This window comes from Lipotes vexillifer, unplaced genomic scaffold (assembly GCF_000442215.2).
Source record: "Lipotes vexillifer unplaced genomic scaffold, Lipotes_vexillifer_v1.1 scaffold142, whole genome shotgun sequence".
In the NCBI taxonomy this organism is placed as follows: Eukaryota; Metazoa; Chordata; class Mammalia; order Artiodactyla; family Lipotidae; genus Lipotes; species Lipotes vexillifer.
Window position 1 is genome coordinate 85,013 of NW_006795110.1, and position 21,076 is coordinate 106,088.

Here is a 21,076-nt window from a genome sequence, read left to right on the forward strand (position 1 = left end):
GTAGGGAAAAAGAGGTAACAGTGCATTTTAAATACTCAATTGCCGGAAGGCCAAATGGAATGATATGTATCAGATTACTACCAAAGTATGGCATATGGGTTGATTTTTCTGCATAGCCTTCTTTTACTGTTTTTGTTTTCTTCAGGTGGATAAAGTAGAATCCTTCAAGTATAGTCAGAGTACCAAGGATAGCCTCCATGCCAAGTACAACACCAAAACCTGTGCCACTGTAGTGGGTGATGATCAGTGGGGACACCTGCAGCTGGATGCTACCTCTCTGTACCTGCTCTTCCTAGCGCAAATGACTGCCTCAGGTCAGTACAAGGACAGAAGTACTGGGAACCACTGCAGTGTGGAGCACTTGTCCTGGCACACGTGGCTTCTCCAAAGGTGTTGGCCAGCAAACAACATAGCTGTTTACATTACTTAAAGGTACACATTGGAAACATAATATTTTGCAAATTTTATACAGAGAAACAACTCGCTAAGGTAGTTAGTGTTCTTTTACATTGAGAAACAAGTCTGGAGTACTAAGTAATATATATTTTTAATTGAGAACTGGGAAATCTGGGGTAGATTTTCTTTAGACAGGTATTTTTATCTTTTATTAATCCTCAGATGCTATAACATGGGAAAGAAGGACTATTGCTTATTCCCATACTATGCACTGACAAGCCTATAGTTAGTGTCAACATCACCTACTTTGTACTGCTCTTTATGAGTATATTATAAACAAGGCATCTGTTTACAGGCATCTAAATTATATTAAGGGAATTAACTTAGGAATCAGAATTCAGTGTTTTTTATTATTGAATAACACACCCTTTTCAGATGGTTTTGTTAATTGCTTTAGATGTTTTACCTGAAAAGGAAATTATGAGAACCAGCGTAATTCCCTTTTATTTCTCCTAAATTGGGGAGGACTATGAATCTGATTACATTCAGTTTATAAATTAAACAGGACTTTGCCAGATCTTCCTGTATAGATACATATACTTCTCACAATACCACATTTTTGACATTTCAATTTCTTTATCTTTCTATCTAATTACAGAGCTCCTTGGTACTAAAGGCATTCAGGGTCAGAATTACCCCAGAATACTCTTCTCCTTTTCTTGCAGAAATAAATACTTGGTGATAAAGCCTCCCTTTTTTTCTTTAGAACAACACACATCCCAGAGGCTGAATAACCTTTTCTTAAAATTATAATGTCTGTTCACATACTTCTTTCTTTTGGAGGGGAGGTTCCTCCCTGATTAAATATATTTTTTAGGTTTTATTTGTTTAAATAGAAGGGCAACTATAACTCCGTTTCTAATATTCTTCTAATACCAACTCTAGGGTGCTTTTCTACAAAGCAGTGTCTAAATATCCCTTGTGGTTTTTCATTTTGAGCCCAGAAGGGAAACCAAAATATACTAAAGAGGCTTATAAGAGACATATTTATTCAACAAAAGTTTGTTGATTCCTGACTTAACATTTGATTTTCAACCCCATGAGCTGACTTTGATAGGTACTTGGAATAGGGTTGATATTTGATCAGACCTGTGAGGAATAAGTTAGAATAAGTAGAAATTCACAAGTCAGAAAAGGGAAGGGAATAGCGTGACTATAGCACAGAAGTTTGAAAGATACTGGCCACCAAGGTAAGGCTAGGTGTCTTCTATGGTTAGAGTGTAAGATATTCAGTAGGTCTGGAAAAATGGCAAAAGATGGAGCTGGCAAGTTGGGACTAACTGTTTAAGGGCTTGTGTACCATGCTAAGTAGTTTGGAGTTTAGTCTATAGTCAGTAGAGAACCACTCAAGATAAATAATCAAGAAAGTTTCAAATGATTCACTCCAATAGCAGGAGGATAGATTGGATGGGGGAGTTAAAAGTTTAGTAAAATACTTTAGGCAAGAAATGATGCAGAACTTATGTAAGGCGGTTGCCTTGAGGATGAAAAGGATAGCTGTGAGAGATAATTGAGAGGTAGAATGTGAAAGATCTTCATGGAAAATTTAGCAATTCTCTGAACATTTTTGAATTCTTAAAAATTTCAACCTTGGTTAACAGAGGCTTAGACAGAAGCTGATTGCAGCTTACAGGTGGCAGAGAAGCTCCACAGACCCTCTCCCCAGCAAAATAGCCGTAAATGGTGAAATTTAATTTTATAAAACCGACCATTTAAAGTCACTGGAAATTGTCCTAAGGGCACACAGCAAGTGGAAAAACATTTATTCAAGGAAATCTAAATCTTAACAGTGAGAGAGTATGGCATTTGGGCCACAACCTATTCCCTCCCCTGCCCCAAGGTCACCATGACAGAAGCACTACTTGAAGTGGTTGTAGCCAGGAGTACAAGGCTCCCTCTCCCCTCAGCTCCCAGTCTAGGGCTATGATATCTCCCTGAGAGAGGTGGGTTGCCCGCGTTTCTCACCATCCCCAGCTCTGTGTTGCAGAAGTTCTAGTCTAGCCAAGAATAATTAAGAGGTTTGGGACTCCCTTCCTACCCCCCAGTCCCACTCATGGAGTGGAAGCTTAATCCCAGGCAGAGCAGGCCAAGAATAATAGGCCTGGCCCACCTTTCTAGTAGCATGGATGATGGGGCTGGCCATAAGAACAGAAAGCTCCATAGCTTCTCCCAAGAGAACTGACTTTATCTGGAACAAAGTGTGGGAAAGTTCGAGCCTAAGGGCACTCAAAAACAATTGAAGATTTTGGTTCTAAGAAATTGAGAGGAGGCTGATAACTCAATAATAAGAGCAGCAAGCTAACCCATAGACTAGCTAGAAGTCTTAACAGAGAACCAAGAAAAGAGAGAGCTAAAAACAGCCCTCCTAGGGTTAGAACAAATTTCAAAGACTGGCATCAAAGACCACCTGAAATGGGGCCTGAATTTAAGTGAATGAGATTGTGGAGCAATTTATGCCTTGGGGCATTGCACAATATAATAGAACAATCCGCTGGCAATTAGTGGAGATTAACATCTGGGAAAGATACCAACAGAGGCAGATATTTAATGGATCACAAAAAGAGACAGTCGCTAAAGCTAAAACCACTGTTTTCCTGGGGTGACAGTGTATATGTCCAAAGTAGCACCCTCTGAAGAACAACTTCAGAGGCTGCATACTATGGGGAAAATAAATTTCACCAAAATAATCCAAGTCACTAAACAAATGAACAGGTAAACAAAAAACAAGTCCCGTAGGGGAGGGTATCAGTATCTATAGATTCCTACAACATATTATCTATAATATCCAGTTTTCAGCAAAAATTTATGAGGCGTGCAAAGAAACACAAAAGCCTGAGCCAACACAAGAAAAAAAGCAGGTAACAGAAGCTGCCTCTGAGAGGAAGCATATGTTGAACTTAGGAAACAAAGACTTCAAAGCAGTTACTATAAAAGTGTCCAGAAAGCTAAAGGACACCATGCTTAAAGAAGTAAAGGAATATATGATGATTGTATTTCATCAAATAGAGAATATCACTAAAGAGATAAAAATGAAGCAAATGGAAAGTTGAAAATGAAAGATTCACTAGGGAGACTCATAGATTTGAGCTGGCAGAGGAGAAGATCAGCATACTTGAAGATAGATCAACAGAGATTATGCAGTCTGAAGAATAAGTAATAAAGAAAAATGAATAAAACCCCAGAGAAATGTAGGACACCGACTTGTGTAATAAGAGTACCAGAGGAGAGTAAGGACCAGAAAATATTTTTAAAGAAATAATGGCTAAAAACACCCCAAATTTGATGAAAAACATTAATCTACATATCTAAGAAGCTCAAAGATCTCCAGGTAGGATAAACAGAGATTCATACCCAGAAACATCATAGAAAAAATGTTAAAAGCCAAAAACAAACATCTTGAAAGCACTATGAGCAAAATTACTTGTTATGTATAAGGGAACCCAAATAAGATTATCAACTGTCTTCTCATCAGAAAAAAAGTGGAGCCCAGAAGGCAGTGGAATGATATATTCAAAGGGCTGAGAAAAGGACCTGTCAACCAAGAATCTTATATCCAGCAAAACTCTCTCTCAAAAACAAATTGAGATGAAGACATTCCCAGATAAACAGTGAATTTGTTGCTAATAGACCTACCTTACAAGAAATACTAAAAGAAGTTCTTTATACTAAAATCAGAGGACCACAGACAGTAATTGGAATCCACACACACACAAAAAAGAGATCACTGGTAAAAATAATTATAAAATATGATATAATTGCATATTTCTTCTTTCTTAACTGACCTAAAAATCAATTGTATACAACAATATACTTGTATTGTTGGGCTTATAGCATATAAAAATGTAAATTGGTAATATCAGAACTAAGGACGTGGGTGGGAGCAAAGCTATATTGAATTAAGGAAATGATACCAAATGGTAACTCAAATCCACAGAAACAAATGAAGAGAATCAGAAATGTTAAATTAGAAAGACATCCTGTGTTCATGGATCAGAAGACTTACTGTTAAGATAGCAACATTTCCCAAACTGATCTATAGATTCATTGCAATTTCTGTGAAAATCCCAGCTGTCTTTGCAGAAATTGACAAGCTGTTCCTAAAATGTATATGAAAAGCCAAAGGACCCAGAATGGCCAAAACAAGTTAGAAAAAGAACAAAGTTGGAGGACTCACACTTTCTGATTTCAAAACTTACTTGCAAATACTGTGATGCTGGCATAAGGATAGACATATAGAATAACAGAATAGAATTGAGAGTCAAGAAATAAACCATCACATTATGGTTAGTTGATTTTTGACAAGGGTGCCAAGATAATTCAATGGGGAAAGAATGGTCTTCTCAACAAATGATGCTGGGAAAACCAGATATCCACATGCAAAAGAATGAAATCGGACTTCTTCCTCCAACATAGACAAAAACTAACTCAAAATGAATCATAGTCTTAAATGAAAGAAGGAAAACTGTATAAAGATCTTAATCCTCTAAGTCTTCTATAACAGAATACTGCAGAATGAGTGGCTTAAACAGCAGAAATTTATTTTGTCAAAGTTCTGGGAGGGTAGAAGTCTAAGATCAAGGTGTCAGCAGGGCTGGTTTCAGATGAACCCTCTCGCCTGTCTTCATATGGCCTTTTCTCTGTGTGTGTGCACTCCTGATGTCTCTTGTAATGATACCATTCCCTATTGTATAAGGGCCCCACCCTTATGACCTCATTTAAAATGAATTGCCTCTTTAAAGGCCTTATCTCCAAATACAGTCACATTGGGGGTTAGGGCTTCAACATGTGAATTTGGGGGGAACAAATTCGAGTTTATAACAAACACTTAGAGGAAAATATAGGAGTAAACCTTCCTGACATTGGGTTAGACAAGGCCCTGTTAGATATGACACCAAAAGCATAAGCAACTAAAGAAAAAATAAATTGGAATTTATCAACTTAAGATAAACTTTTGTTTTTCAACTTCTGTGCTTCAAAGGGCCCCTGTAAGAAAGTAAAAAAACAGCCCACAATATGATAGAAAATATTTGCAAATCATATATCTCATAAGAAGCTTGTATCTAGAGTATATAAAGAACTCTCACAACTCAGTAATAAAAAGATAACCTAATTTGAAATGGGCCAAGAATATGAATTGACATTTCTCCAAAGATATTCATGTGGCCAATAAGTACATGAAAAAATGCTAAACATCATAAGTCACTAGGGAAATGCAGATGCAAACCATAATGAGATACCATGTCACACCCTCTGGGATGGCTATAATCAAAAAAACAAAATAACAAGTGTTTCTGAGGATATGAAGAAATTGGAAGCTTCATACACTGCTGACGGGAATGTAAAATAGTACAGCCACTTTGTAAAACAGTCTGGCAGTTCTCACAAGGTTAAACAGAGTTACCATATGATCTAGCAGTTTCACTCTTAGGTATATACTCAAGAGAAATGAAAACATGTTCACTCAAAAGCTTGTGCACATACATGAATGTTCATAGCAGCATTGTTTATAATAGCCAAAAAAATGGAAGCAACCTAAATGTCCCTCAACTAACTACTCATTGGATAAATAAAATGTGATATATCTGTACAATGGAATATTTTTTAGCAATAAAAAGAAATGACGTACTGATATGTGCTACAACATGGATGAACCTTGAAAACATTATGCTAAGTGAAAGAACCCAGACATAATATGTCACATATTGTATGATTGCATTTATATGAATATCTATTAAGGCAAATCTATAGAGACATAAAGAAGATTAGTAATTGCTCGGCAGGAGGTGGGGTAGGGGAACGATGGGACAAGTGTTGAAGGGAAATGGGGAGTGATGCTACAGATACAGGGTTTCTTTGGGGAGTGATGAAAATGTTCTAAAATTGACTGTGGTGATGGTTGCAGAACTCTGCATACCCTAAAAACCATTGAATTATGTACTTGAAATGGGTGAATTGCATGGTATGTGAATTATATCTCAATATTGTTTTTAAAAATAAGGGAGAGAAAGGCTAAATTTTAGGTGAGTGCAAGTCAGTCTGTGGAGTAGAACACTGAGTCAGCCTTATTTCTCGAGCCCTACATATTTTAGTATGCTTTATACGGCACTGCCATCTTTAGCCTTACCCAAGCCCTACTTCATTTAACCTGTGTGTCTCACCTCCACATCCTCTGTTCTACAAGCAACACCTTGGCTCCATAGAAGGGACAGGAACCACAGGTCCTACATGCATGGCTTTGCTTCAAGAGACAGGTCCCTCTCCTGTGGTTAACAGGGTTGTTTAAGATCATTCAATAAATAAATATTGAACATCTACTATTCAATATTGTTTAATACCATTCACATTAGTATGTGAGATACTTTTAGGGGCTATGTGAGATACTTTTGGGGACTTACAAATGTAAATAAAATTCCTTCAAATTCAGGTAAAGATTTAACTATGGTACAAGTAAAAAATAAGTTCATAAGAGCAAGAAAAATAAAATTCTGTGAAGCACCAAAGAGGGGAATCAATGAGAGCATCATAAGAGGAGATAGCATTTGAGCTGGGCCTTGAAAGAACAGTATTTCAAGATGTGGAGAAAGCCATGTAAACAGAATATCATGAGCAAAGGGACAGATGGTAGATGTATGGCATTTATATGGTATAGTGACTAGTTAGCTGTGACACAAGCCTAAGAGATGGGCAAAACCAGTTTCACACCTACTGCCTTCTCTCAATCTCTGTTCAAGCACCTTGGCACACAAAGGTGACAAGATAAAGCTATGAAACTGATGTCCAATATTACTACCTCTCTTTTCTTTTTTCCTCTCTATCCAAGAAATTAAGGTAGGTCATTACTGCTACAAGAAAGACCCTTTGCTGCTGATGCTGCCCTGTGCTGTGGTTGCTGTTTTGACAGAGGCACGGATCAGGAGGAGTTTGCAATCTGATGATCTGAATCATATAGTCCTTTTTAATTTTAAAGTTAGAGTTCTGTGATTTAAAATATTTGTCAATAGATCAAAGATTTAAATGCAAAAAAAGAAATGGAAAGTACTAGAAACATTCATGGGATAAAGCTTTTTAATAAAAGCTTCTCAGAAGAAAAATATACTGTAAACAAAATCAAAGTTCAAACTAGGAAAAATACTTGTAACACATATGATGGGCAAAAGTCTAATTTCCTTAATATTTATTAATATATTAATAACAGAAGGACCAGCAATTCAATAGAAATTGATGAAGGACATGAAAAAACAAACAGTTCATAGGAAAAGAAATAGAGTTGGCTTATAAACATAAGAAAAGACAACCTTACTCAAAATAAAAAAGCTACAGATTAAAGTGCAAGGAAATTCTGTTTCTCATCCATTAGAATGGTAAAGATCAGAAACTTTTATTAAAGCCTGTGTTTACAAAATGTGTTGGAAAAAGGCAGGCAGTGCTAGTTGGTATGTAAACTGTGGAACTTCTTTGCAGAATAACTTGGTGATGATCATCAACATTTAATTGTACATGTGGTGAAGTATTTAGAGAGAAGTGTACCCATATTGGCAGCTTACTTTGAAATGTATCAAAAAATAAAGTGGGCTGTTGCATGGATATATATGTGATTAAAAAGTACAGTAAAATGTTAGTGGTTGAGTCCAGATGGTGTGTAAAATCTACAGGTGCCATGTAAAATTCTTTTATTTTTTGTCTGAAAATATTCAAAATAAAATGTTGGGAAAAATGCATAAATCTGTGACTCAGCAGTTAAGAATTTACCTTGATATACTGGTGCATGTACACAAAGATGTAAATACACAGATATTCATTGCAGCATTGATTGTAGTGATAAAAGATTAGATACAACCTAAATGTCTTTCAGTAGGGAACAGGTTACATGAATAGCCATTCAGTGGAATGCTATGTAGCCATTAAAAATAATGAGGCAGATATATTTAAAATTGTCTCCAAGTTATATATGAAAAAGGCAAGGTGCAGCATAGTATACTACTCTTTGCATAATTTTTGTATACGCATAATGTATCTCTGAAAGGATACAGAGGAAACTGGTAAGACTGGTTTCTCCCAGAGAGGAGATTTGGCAGGGTGAGAGTGATGTGATTCTGGGTGGGGGAAAAACTTTCACTGTGTAATTGTTGGTATTTCCCTTGATGGCAGGGGAGGGGAAAGGAGTTAGTTTTTAAACAAAAATGGATCATATTGTACATATTTGGAAGCAGTATAGCATCTTGGTTGGGAACTCAGTCTCTGAAGTGAAATAGAAGTTGATAGTCAATTGAGTCCTGGTTCCACTATTTATTAGTTACATGACTTGAGGCAAATATTTAACTTCTCTAAGCCTCAAGCGGAAAATAGAGGTACCCACCTCTTAGGGTTGTTTTGAAAATTGAATGTATGATTCATGCAAAACATTTTATTTATAAGCCCTATCTTTATATAGCTTATATTTAGAATAATTATCATTTTTACTCCCCAAAATATAGTTTTGAGTTCTTAAAATCATAATCTTTATCTACTTCTTAGTATTTAGACTCCCTCCAAGTCTTCTTTGAAATATTTGTCTTTCTTTTTCCAGATGCCTAGGTTTGTACATTTAAACACAGCCCAAATTAGTTACCTGTAGAATTAGGAGTCTGATACTTTCCATTAAAGCCTACAAATAACAATTAAAATTCTTTCATGTTAAAATATGGTGGTATCTTACTTAGTTGAAGAGTAGCCTAGGACTGATTTGTGGTGTTATTTTTATGCTGTAGGAATCAAAGTGTCTCCCGTTATTCCTAAGTGGGAGTGGGATTATTTGGTAGTAGGGGGGTCAGTTAGTCACTGTGGCTGCCTGTAAAGCCTGTAGTGATAATTGAATAGCTCTATATTTTTATTCTCTTTTTCCTCAGGACTTCATATCATCCACAGCCTAGATGAAGTTAATTTCATACAGAACCTTGTGTTTTACATTGAAGCAGCATATAAAACTGCTGTAAGTACTCATTTTGGAATGAATTTTAAACATGTGATGTTCTTAAAATATTGAACAACCTAATCCTTCTCTTAATGCTGCCCCTCATAGTGAACCAATCTATAACGCTTCTGGCAGAAATTGCCTTCAGCCTCTTTACTAAGCTCTGTCGTCCTCTGTTTGCCTTTCCCCAAGGGATTTACAGAGGCAGGAGGGTCAAGGTGCAATGCTTTCACTCCTTTCAAACTCTGTAATACTTCATGGTATGTATTGGGCAATCTGGGGCTAAATTGTGGTCTTATTTTAATGTTTGTGGTTAATGGGAGCAAGATGGCTAAGGAGTATTATGGGTCAGTTAGCTACTTAGAAGTAAAATTTAGTCATGTATTTAATATCATCTGTAGACATTGATTCAGTGCTTACTATACAAAAATAGTTACTCTTTCTTATGACTACATATGAGGTAGGTTTTTATTGTCATAATATATTTAACATCTCTCTCAGGGTTTGTTGTTCTTCATTGCATGATGTTCATTGTATTGAAAATGGCTGTGTCATAAGTAGTCCAGTTATTTTTTAGCTGTTTAGTTGTTTTAGTTTGGTTAGTTGTTTTTTAGTTGTTACTGGTGTGAAGATAAATCTGCAACCTGTCACTCCATATTTACCAGAAGGATAATTCTAACATAGACATATCTGATGCAGACAGACATTATTTGTTGATGGATTGCTTTGTTTTCTGATACCATAGGCCTGTGGTGATCCAGGGTAAAAGCCAGTGTTCTCTGACCTCTCTGTTGCAGCCAAGGGTTGCAGCAGTAGAATTAATGATATTTGTGCCTTCTCATGCTCTAATCTTTGCTGCACAAACTAGGGTAGAGCTGGGTTTAGGGGCAGATGAGACTCACCATGGGATAAATATGGCTTACCTTTCTGAAGCGCCATCTTTTGACTCAAAGATTTGATATTAAAAGTAATTTAGGGTAAATACCAAAATAAATATAGGTGTGTGTGCATGTGTGTGCACGCACATGCATGTGTGCACATGGGTATTTCCAAGTTCTGTTCAATGAGAGGGCCTAGAAGCCTGACACCACAGTGACAATGAGGACCAGCATCCAAGTCTTGAATGTAACTATCATTCTCTAATAAAAGAAACCAGGATTCCTTGTAGAAGTGGTTGATTCCAGGGCTGGGGCAGGGAAAATACAAGATGAGACTGTATTTGGGTATCTTATAGTGACAAAAAGTGAGGAAGTGTTCAAAAAAATGGAGCATGTCAAAAGGGCACAGGAGCCAACCTAGAAGAACTCCCAGTGGCCAGAGCTGGAACAATTTGAGCAAAATAAATAATGATAACATTTTATTACAACCCAGAGAATAACCTAAATATCTATAAGTTCATACTGATGTAAGTAAATAGCTGAGTAAATAAATGAGGGAGAAAGGATAACTCTTCCTTAGAGAAGAATTGCAGTTAATGAGTGTAGAGGTAACGAAGGAACTAGAAAATCACCATTGAAATCACCACTGTAATAATTGTTGCAGGCACAATTCACTGATGGATGCTAAATTAGTGGGTGGATGTTTGAGGAGAAACAAGATATTTGCACAATCGTAAAGTATCTCTCTGAAGATAATTATTAATTACAGGCACACCTCATTTCACTGTGCTTCCTTCGCTCTATTGCACTTCACAGTTAATTGTGTTTTTTTACAAATTGAAGGTTTGTGACAGCCCTATGTCAAGCAAGTCTATTGGTGCAATTTTTCCAACAACATTTGCTCATTTCATGTCTCTGTGTCACATTCTGGTAATTTTTGCAGTGTGTCAAACCCTCTGCCAGCAAAGAGATTATGACTTGCTGAAGTCTCAGATAATGGTTAGCATTTTTTAGCAACAAGGTATTTTTAAATTAAGGTATGTGCATTGTTTTTTAGACATAATACTATTGCACACTTAATAGACTATAGTATAGTGTAAACATAACTTTTATATGCACTGGGAAAGCAAAAAAATCATGTGACTTGCTTTATTGCAGTATTCACTTTATTGCTGTGGTCTGGAACTGAACCCACAATATCTCTGAGGTATGCTTGTAATTAGTATAGTAATACAATAGTATAATAGAAAAATAGTAACAGTAGAATGGAGAAACTGCAGACACCACCTTAACCAAGTCATTAAGTTTAACATCACCAGTAATGACATCAATATCGTATACCTCTGATACGATGTGCTAAGAAGGAGCATAATGTTTGTAGTATTCTAGTGTTCTTGCCAAAAACGCATAACCTCAATCTAGTCAAGAGAAGACATCAAGCAAACCCAAACTGAGGGAAATCTATAAAATATATGACCACTAATCTTCAGGAAGTGTCAAGGTCATGAAAGATAAGGCTTGAGAAACTAACTCATTGGAAGAGACTTAAGGAGGCATGACAAATGCAGCATGGTATTCTGGATTGGATCCTGGAATACATAGAAAGGCTATTAGTGGTGGGACTTCCATGGCAGTCCAGTGGTTAAGACCTCATCTTCCAATGCAGGGGATGTGGGTTCGATCCCTGGTCGGGGCGCTAAGATCCCACGTGCCTTGCGGCCAAAAAACCAAAACATAAAACAGAAGCAATATTGTAGCAAATTCAATAAAGACTTTAAAAATGGTCCACATCAAAAAAAAATCTTAAAAAAAAGGCTATTAGTGGGGGGAAAAACGGTGAAATCCTAGTAAAATCCATAATTTGGTTACTAGTATTTTACTAATGTAAATTTCTTCACTTTGACAATTGTACTGTGGTTGTCAGGTATTAACATTAGGGGAAGCTGAGTGAAAGGTGTATGGGAACTCACTACTATTTTTGCAACTTCTCTGTAAATCTAAAGTTATTTGGAAATGAAAAGTTTTTAAAAAGTAATTTTAAATGTTATCCTTGTATTATCAAGGGGCCGTATAGAACTATGGTTAAGAATGTAGGCTTTGGAGCACTTAGACTCTAATCCTAGCTCTGTTATTCATTAGCTATGTGACCTTGGGTGAGTCATTTGACCTCTCTTTGCACCTCAGTTTCATCATCTATAAAATGTAAAGATTAAGGAAGAAACTGTAATAGTGTAAAGTGCATAGGTAAGTGCATGGTACATTGTCAGTGCCAATAGAGAGTAAAATTAGACTGGATGTTTATGATAAAATATTTGGATGATGTTTAGGCTCTGTCTCCTAGACCCCCTAGGTGTCTGCTTTGATGAAAAATTTTGAGAAGCACCTCTTTAGATGAACTAAGGTACAGTTCTTAGTCCTGATCAACTGTCAAGATATCTTCTAACTTCTTGGAGGCCCCAATAGAATTTAAAGCTACTGGGAAAATAGCTACAGGGGGAACCCAACTCATTGGCCTCTCCTTAATAAGCATTGTGGGCAAGTGTATGTATGGCGAGTTAGCTAATACTTGTGCCTTTTATTCAAGGTTTTTATATCTAGTAAGTGTTTAGTAGTGATGATTTGATAATGGTATGTTGGTTATTTTATGCCAGGACTTCGGGATATGGGAACGTGGAGATAAGACCAACCAAGGAATCTCAGAATTGAATGCCAGTTCAGTTGGAATGGCAAAGGTAATTTTCCTTGCTTTGTTTTTACCAAGTGTGGGATAAGGAATTCTGGTACACCTTTGCCATAGATAAAGCCTTAACATGAATGTGGACCATCATCAAATTAATTGGTCTTTTAAACCATAGGCAGTATTCAGAGTCTCCGATATAACTATGGACATGTAGGTGAAGACTTCTTTCATAAGCTCCAGATTTTTATGTACAACTGCTTTTGTAGCATATCTCTATTTACATATCACATAAAGACCTTAGAAAACATATCTTAAACTAAACTCATCATCTCTATCACTACAAAAGCAAACAAAGGGAGGCTTTTTTTCCTTCCATACACCAGTTGACAAAGCTTGATATCAGGGAACCATCTCTCAATCCTCCACCCCCCTCACTCTCCTGCATCCCCTATATTGTTATCTTCATCATCATTATTGTGTTCCACTTGGCTTCATCTCTTCCTTCCCACTGCTACTGCCTTAATTACAGCTTTCATCTATGGAAACAGCAAGAAGGCATAAAATAGGATAGTAGGAATAGGATCAAACATATCCATTATAATGATAAATACACATGGCTTGATTTGTTTCCCCTACCTAAAGGCAAAGGCACAGATTGATTTAAAAAACGAAGAAAGAAAATCCAGTCTATACCTATACCACCTCTAAGAGCTCTAAGACGACAAATTGCTACAGAAAGATTAAAAACAGAAGGATGGACAAAGTGTGGCCAAAATAAGCAAAAAAGAGTACAGGTGACTGTAAATTCAAATGAAGTAGAATTCAAAGCAAAAAGTATTACATGGAACAAAAGAGGACAAAGAGGGTCCAGATAGAAGGCACAGCCTACAATGAGAAAGTCTGGCCTGGAATGTAGTTTCAATTAATACAGAGCAAAATGTATTAGAAATACAAGGCAAAATAGAAACAGTTATAAAGGGACAATTTAACAAAAGCCACTGCTAGGCTATGACAGATAAAATAAACCAAAAATAAGTTCATAGAAAATTTAAACTATATAATTAATGTGGTTGAATTAATTAATATAGAACTTTGTCCCTACAAAATATTTATTCCCTAGGTAACCTTTTTCTTTTTTATGTATTTTAATTACCAAAGTGATACAGATATTGAGCTTATTTTTAAAAACTAAACCCTACTCTATTTACCTGTGTGTAACCTGATTTTTTAAATTCAACAATCACATTTCACTGAACGACATAACCAAACATCCTCTCATACAGGTAATCTAATTCATTCTTTTCAATATTTAATAATTACTTTGTTGATGATAATGCTTTAGTGCGGATCCTTGTACATATATCCTGGTGAACTTGCACAAATAGTTTTGTAGGATAGATTCCTAAAAGTGAAACCATTGGGTTAAGGGATATACACTTTATTTATTTTTTAATGTATTTCTTTATTTTGGGCTGCATTAGGTCTTTGTTGCTGTGCGTGGCCTTTCTCTAGTTGTGGCGAGCGGGGGCTACTCTTCGTTGTGGTGTGCGGGCTTCTACTTGTGGCAGCTTCTCTTGCTGCGGAGCACAGGATCCAGGCATGCAGGCTTCAGTAGTTGTGACGTGTGGGCTCAGTAGTTGTGGCACACGGGCTCTAGAGCGCAGGCTCAGTAGTTGTGGAGCATGGGCTCAGTTGCTCTGCGGCATGTGGGATCCTGGACCAGGGATCAAACCCGAGCCCCCTGCATTGGCAGGCAGACTCCTATCCACTGCGCCACCAGCGAAGTCCCTGCTTTCTCTTTCTATTTACACATACACATTATTGTTTTTGAACCAGTTGAGAGTAAATTGCAGACATGATGCCTCATGTCTCCTAAATAGTTCAGAGTGAATTTCCTCAAAGACTGTCCCATAACCATGGTACAATCATCAAAATCAGGAAATGAACACTGGCATTGTACTACAACTTAATCCAAAGACCCCATTCAAATTTCTTTAATTGTCCCAATAATATCATTTATAGCAAAACACAAAAACAAAAACAAACGAAAAAAGCCTTATGATCCAGGATCCAATCCAGGATAACATGTTATGTTTAGTTGTAATGTCTCTTTGGGCTTCTTTAACCTGATAATACTTCAGACTTTACTCGCCTTTTATGACCTTGGCATTTTTAAAGATTGTTTTATAGAATGTCCTTCAATTTGATTTTGTGTGATATTTCCTCATGATTTGTTTCAAGCTATGCGTTTTTGGCAAGAATACCACAGAGGTAAGATGTGTCCTCAGTACATAATCAGGAAGTACAAGATGTGGAGTTGTCCCATTACTCTTCATGTTAAGTTTGATGGCTTCATTAAGGTGGTATCTGCCATATTTCTCTGCTGTAAATTTGCTTTTTTTCTGCCTCGTAGTTGATAAGTATTTTGTGCCTGGATGATATCTGCTTAACCCATTAGGTCTCAGTTTAGACATTTCTCCAGGGAAGCTTTCCAGAACTACCTGCTATCCCAAAGACTAAGTCAGTTCTACCTCACAATTGAGGAACTACAAATAACTAATAAATACTTGAAAGAATATTCAACCTTATTAGCAAATTAATGCAACAGAATCACCATTTTTCTATCAAATTAGGGAAAATTTCTAAAATAATACCTGGTTTGCATTAAAGAAGGTTGTATCATACACTGCTGGTGATAGTTATATTGGTACAGCTTGCATGAAAGGGAATTTAGCATTATGTCCTAAAAATTGTTTATATCCTCTACTTCAGGGAATTAATGCTTAGAAAATAACTCATTCTACTCTGTTTTTATGAGTTTGACTTTTTTAGGTTCCACATATAAGTTATATAATACAATATTTGTCTTCCTCTACCTGCTTATCTCACTTAGCATAATGACCCCAAGGTACATCCATTATTTTCGCAAATGGTAGGTTTTCCTTGTTTCTTTTTTTTCTTTATTCTTTTTGAATTTTATTTATTGTTTTATACCACAGGTGCTTATTAGTTATCCATTTCATACATATTAGTGTATATATGTCAATCCCAATCTCCCACTTCACACCACCACCACCACCGACCACCACTTCCCCCCCTTGGTGTCCATACTTTTCTTCTCTACATCTGTGTCTCTATTTCTGCCCTGCAAACCGGTTCATCTGTACCGTTTTTCTAGGTTCCACATAATACATGTTAATAAACAAAAAAATTTTTTTTTCTCTTTCTGACTTACATCACTCTGAATGACAGTCTCTAGATCCATCCATGTCTCTACAAATGACCCAATTTCATTCCTTTTTATGGCTGAGTAATATTGCATTGTATATATGTACCACAACTTCTTTATCCATTCATCTGTCAATGGGCATTTAGGTTGCTTCCATGACCTGACTATTGTAAATAGTGCTGCAATGAACATTAGGGAGCATGCGTCTTTTTGAATTATGGTTTCTCTGGGTATATGCCCAGTAGTGGGATTGCTGGATCATATGGTAATTCTATTTTTAGTTTTTTAAGAAACCTCCATACTGTTCTCCATAGTGGCTGTATCAATTTACATTCCCACCAACAGTGCAAGAGGGTTCCTGTTTCACCACACCCTCTCCAGCATTTGTTGTTTGCAGATTTTCTGATGATGCCCATTCTAACTGGTGTGAGGTGATACCTCATTGTAGTGTTGATTTGCATTCCTCTAATAATTAGTGATGTTGAGCAGATTTTCATGTGCTTCTTGGCCATCTGTATATCTTCTTTGGAGAAATGTCTATTTAGGTCTTCTGCCCATTTTAGGATTGGGTTGTTTGTCTTTTTAATATTGAGCTGCATGAGCTGTTTATATATTTTGGAGATTAATCTTTTGTTCATTGATTAATTTGCAAATATTTTCTCCCATTCTGAGGGTTGTCTGTCTGTCTTGTTTATGGTTTCCTTTGCTGTGCAAAAGCTTTGAAGTTTCATTAGGTCCCATTTGTTTGTTTTTATTTCCATTACTCTAGGAGGTAGATCAAAAAAGATCTTGCTGTCATTTATGTAGAGTGTTCTTCCTACGTTTTCCTCTAAGAGTTTTATAGTGTCCGCTCTTACATTTAAGTCTCCACATTTCCTTTTTTCACACACACACACACACATACACACACACACACACTGTATTTTATTTTTACAAGAGATAAATAAACTGAAACCAAGCATTGTAAATGGATGACCACAACAAAACCAACAATGATTGCAATTACCAAACATGAAGCACACTCATACTATGTCATAATATTGACATTCAGTCCAGTAAATCCTCCACTGTAACAGCTCCTTTACTTTGCAGTGAAAATTGATTTGTATATTTTTTGCCTGTGAGTCCTTGTGGGATTTTTTTTTTATTCAAACAGGAAGTCACAAAAATTATAATCATCCTCTTAAGTTCACTCAGTCCCATGTAATTAAATTTTTTCTTTGGTTTTAGTGATTGCCACATTTTATTTTATTTTTTTAAATTTTATTTTTTTACATCTTTATTGGAGTATAATTGCTTTACAATGGTGTGTTAGTTTCTGCTTTATAACAAAGTGAATCAGTTATACACAGACATATGTCCCCAAATCTCTTCCCTCTTGCGTCTCCCTCCCTCCCACCCTCCCTATCCCACCCCTACAGGCAGTCACAAAGCACCGAGCTGATCTCCCTGTGCTATGCGGCTGATTCCCACTAGCTATCTACCTTATGTTTGGTAGTGTATATATGTCCATGCCACTCTCTCGCTTTGTCACAGCTTACCCTTCCCCCTCCCCATGTCCTCAAGTCCATTCTCTAGTAGGTCTGTGTCTTTATTCCTGTCTTACTCCTAGGTTCTTCATGACATTTTTTTTCTTAAATTCCATATATATGTGTTAGCATATGGTATTTGTCTTTCTCTTCCTGGCTGACTTCATTCTGTATGACAGACTCTAGGTCTATCCACCTCATTACAAATAGCTCAATTTCGTTTCTTTTTATGGCTGAGTAATATTCCATTGTATACATGTGCCACATCTTCTTTATCCATTGATCCGTTGATGGACACTTAGGTTGTTTCCATCTCCGGGCTATTGTAAATAGAGCTGCAATGAACATTTTGGTACATGACTCTTTTTGAATTATGGTTTTCTCAGGGTATATGCCCAGTAGTGGTATTGCTGGGTAATATGGTAGTTGTATTTGTAGTTTTTTAAGGGACCTCCATACTGTTCTAGATAGTGGCTGTACCAATTCACATTCCCACCAGCAGTGCAAGAGTGTTCCCTTTTCTCCACACCCTCTCCAGCATTTATTGTTTCTAGATTTTCTGATGATGGCCATTCTGACTGGTGTGAGATGATATCTCATTGTAGTTTTGATTTGCATTTCTCTAATGATTAATGATGTTGAGCATTCTTTCATGTGTTTGTTGGCAGTCTGTATATCTTCTTTGGAGAAATGTCTATTTAGGTCTTCTGCCCATTTTTGGATTGGGTTGTTTGTTTTTTTGTTATTGAGCTGCATGAGCTGCCTGTAAATTTTGGAGATTAATCCTTTGTCAGTTGCTTCATTTGCAAATATTTTCTCCCATTCTGAGGGTTGTCTTTTGGTCTTGTTTATGGTTTCCTTTGCTGTGCAAAAGCTTTGAAGTTTCATTAGGTCCCATTTGTTTATTTTTGTTTTTATTTCCATTTCTCTAGGAGGTGGGTCAAAAAGGATCTTGCTGTGATTTATGTCATAGAGTGTTCTGCCTATGTTTTCCTCTAAGAGTTTGATAGTTTCTGGCCTTACATTTAGGTCTTTAATCCATTTTGAGCTTATTTTTGTGTATGGTGTTAGGGAGTGATCTAATCTCATACTTTTACATGTACCTGTCCAGTTTTCCCAGCACCACTTATTGAAGAGGCTGTCCTTTCTCCACTGTACATTCCTGCCTCCTTTATCAAAGATAACGTGACCATACGTGCGTGGGTTTATCTCTGGGCTTTCTATCCTATTCCATTGATCTATCTTTCTGTTTTTGTGCCAGTACCATACTGTCCTGATTGCTGTAGCTTTGTAGTATAATCTCAATCAGGGAGCCTGATTCCTCCAGCTCCGTTTTTCTTTCTCAAGATTGAATTGGCTATTCTGGGTCTTTTGTGTTTCCATACAAATTGTGAAATTTTTTGTTCTAGTTCTGTGAATAATGCCAGTGGTAGTTTGATAGGGATTGCATTGAATCTGTAGATTGCTTTGGGTAGTATATTCATTTTCACATTGTTGATTCTTCCAGTCCAAGAACATGGTATATCTCTCCATCTGTTTCTATCATCTTTAATTTCTTTCATCAGTGTCTGATAATTTTCTGCATATAGGTCTTTTGTCTCCTTAGGTAGGTTTATTCCTAGATATTTTATTCTTTTTGTTGCAATGGTAAATGGGAGTGTTTTCTTGATTTCACTTTCAGATTTTTCATCATTAGTATATAGCGTTAGTGTATAGGAACGCCAGAGATTTCTGTGCATTAATTTTGTATCCAGCTACTTTACCAAATTCATTGATTAGCTCTAGTAATTTTCTGGTAGCATCATTAGGATTCTCTATGTATAAGTATCATGTCATCTGTAAACAGTGACAGCTTTACTTCTTCTTTTCTGATTTAGATTCCTTTTATTTCCTTTTCTTCTCTGATTGCTGTGGCTAAAATTTCCAAAGAGTGGTGAGAGTGGGCAACCTCATCTTGTTCCTGATCTTAGTGGAAATGCTTTCAGGTTTTCCCCACTGAGGACAAGGTTGGCTGTAGGTTTGTCATATATGGCCTTTATTATGTTGAGGAAAGTTCCCTCTGTGCCTACTTTCTGGAGGGTTTTTATCATAAGTGGGTGTTGAATTTTGTCGAAAGCTTTCTCTGCATCTAGTGAGATGATCGTATGGTTTTTCTCCTTCAATTTGTTAATATGGTTTTTCACATTGATTGTTTTGCGTATATTGAAGAATCCTTGCATTCCTGGAATAAAACCCACTTGATCATGGTATATGATCCTTTTAATGTGCTTTTGGATTCTGTTTGCTAGTATTTTGTTGAGGATTTTTGCATCTATGTTCATCAGTGATATTGCCCTGTAGTTTTCTTTCTTTGTGACATCCTTGTCTGGTTTTGGTATCAAGGTGATGGTGGCCTCATAGAATGAGTTTGGGAGTGTTCCTCCCTCTGCTATATTTTGGAAGAGTTTGAGATGGGTAGGTGTTAGGTCTTCTCTAAATGTTTGATAGAATTCGCCTGTGAAGCCATCTGGTCCTGGGCTTTTGTTTGTTGGAAGATTTTTAATCACAGTTTCAATTTCAGTGTTTGTGATTGGTCTGTTCATATTTTCTATTTCTTCCTGATTCAGTCTTAGGAGGTTGTGCATTTCTAAGAATTTGTCCATTTCTTCCAGGTTGCCTATTTTACTGGCATAGAGTTGCTTGTAGTAATCCCTCATGATCTTTTTTATTTCTGCAGTGTCAGTTGTTACTTTTCCTTTTTCATTTCTAATTCTATTGATTTGAATCCTCTCCCTTTTTTTCTTGATGAGTCTGGCTAATGGTTTATCAATTTTATTTATCTTCTCAAAGAACCAGTTTTTAGTTTTATTGATCTTTGCTATCATTTCCTTCATTTCTTTTTCATTTATTTTTGATCTGACTTTTATGAGTTCTTTCCTTCTGCTAACTTTGCGGTTTTTGTTTCTTCTTTCTCTAATTGCTTTAGGTGCAAGGTTAGGTTGTTTATTTGAGATGTTTCCTGTTTCTTAAGGTAGGATTGTATTGTTATAAACTTCCCTCTTAGAACTACTTTTGCTGCATCCCATAGGTTTTGGGTCGTCTTGTCTCCATTGTCATTTGTTTCTAGGTATTTTTTGATTTCCTCTTTGATTTCTTCAGTGATCCCTTCGTTCTTAAGTCCTGTATTGTTTAGCCTTCATGTGTTTGTATTCTTTACAGATCTTTTCCTGTAATTGATATCTAGTCTCATAGCGTTGTGGTTGGAAAAGATACTTGGTACAATTTCTGTTTTCTTAAATTGACCAAGGCTTGATTTGTGACCCAAGATATGATCTATCTTGGAGAATGTTCCATGAGCACTTGAGAAAAATGTGT

The 21,076-nt window shown here is 36.5% G+C and overlaps 1 protein-coding gene across 5 annotated transcripts in view; it reads left to right on the forward strand.

Moving 5' to 3' along the window:
- The window catches only part of PHKA1 (phosphorylase kinase regulatory subunit alpha 1), a 139,588-nt gene that overhangs the window by 10,073 nt on the left and 108,439 nt on the right, over window positions 1-21,076 (forward strand). For all 5 annotated transcript variants that reach the window (XM_007467452.1, XM_007467453.1, XM_007467455.1 and 2 more), the window contains exons 4-6: window positions 146-314; window positions 9,342-9,424; window positions 12,936-13,016. In XM_007467452.1, the coding sequence (XP_007467514.1) occupies window positions 146-314; window positions 9,342-9,424; window positions 12,936-13,016 (333 nt within the window). The remainder of the gene's footprint in view (window positions 1-145; window positions 315-9,341; window positions 9,425-12,935; window positions 13,017-21,076) is intronic.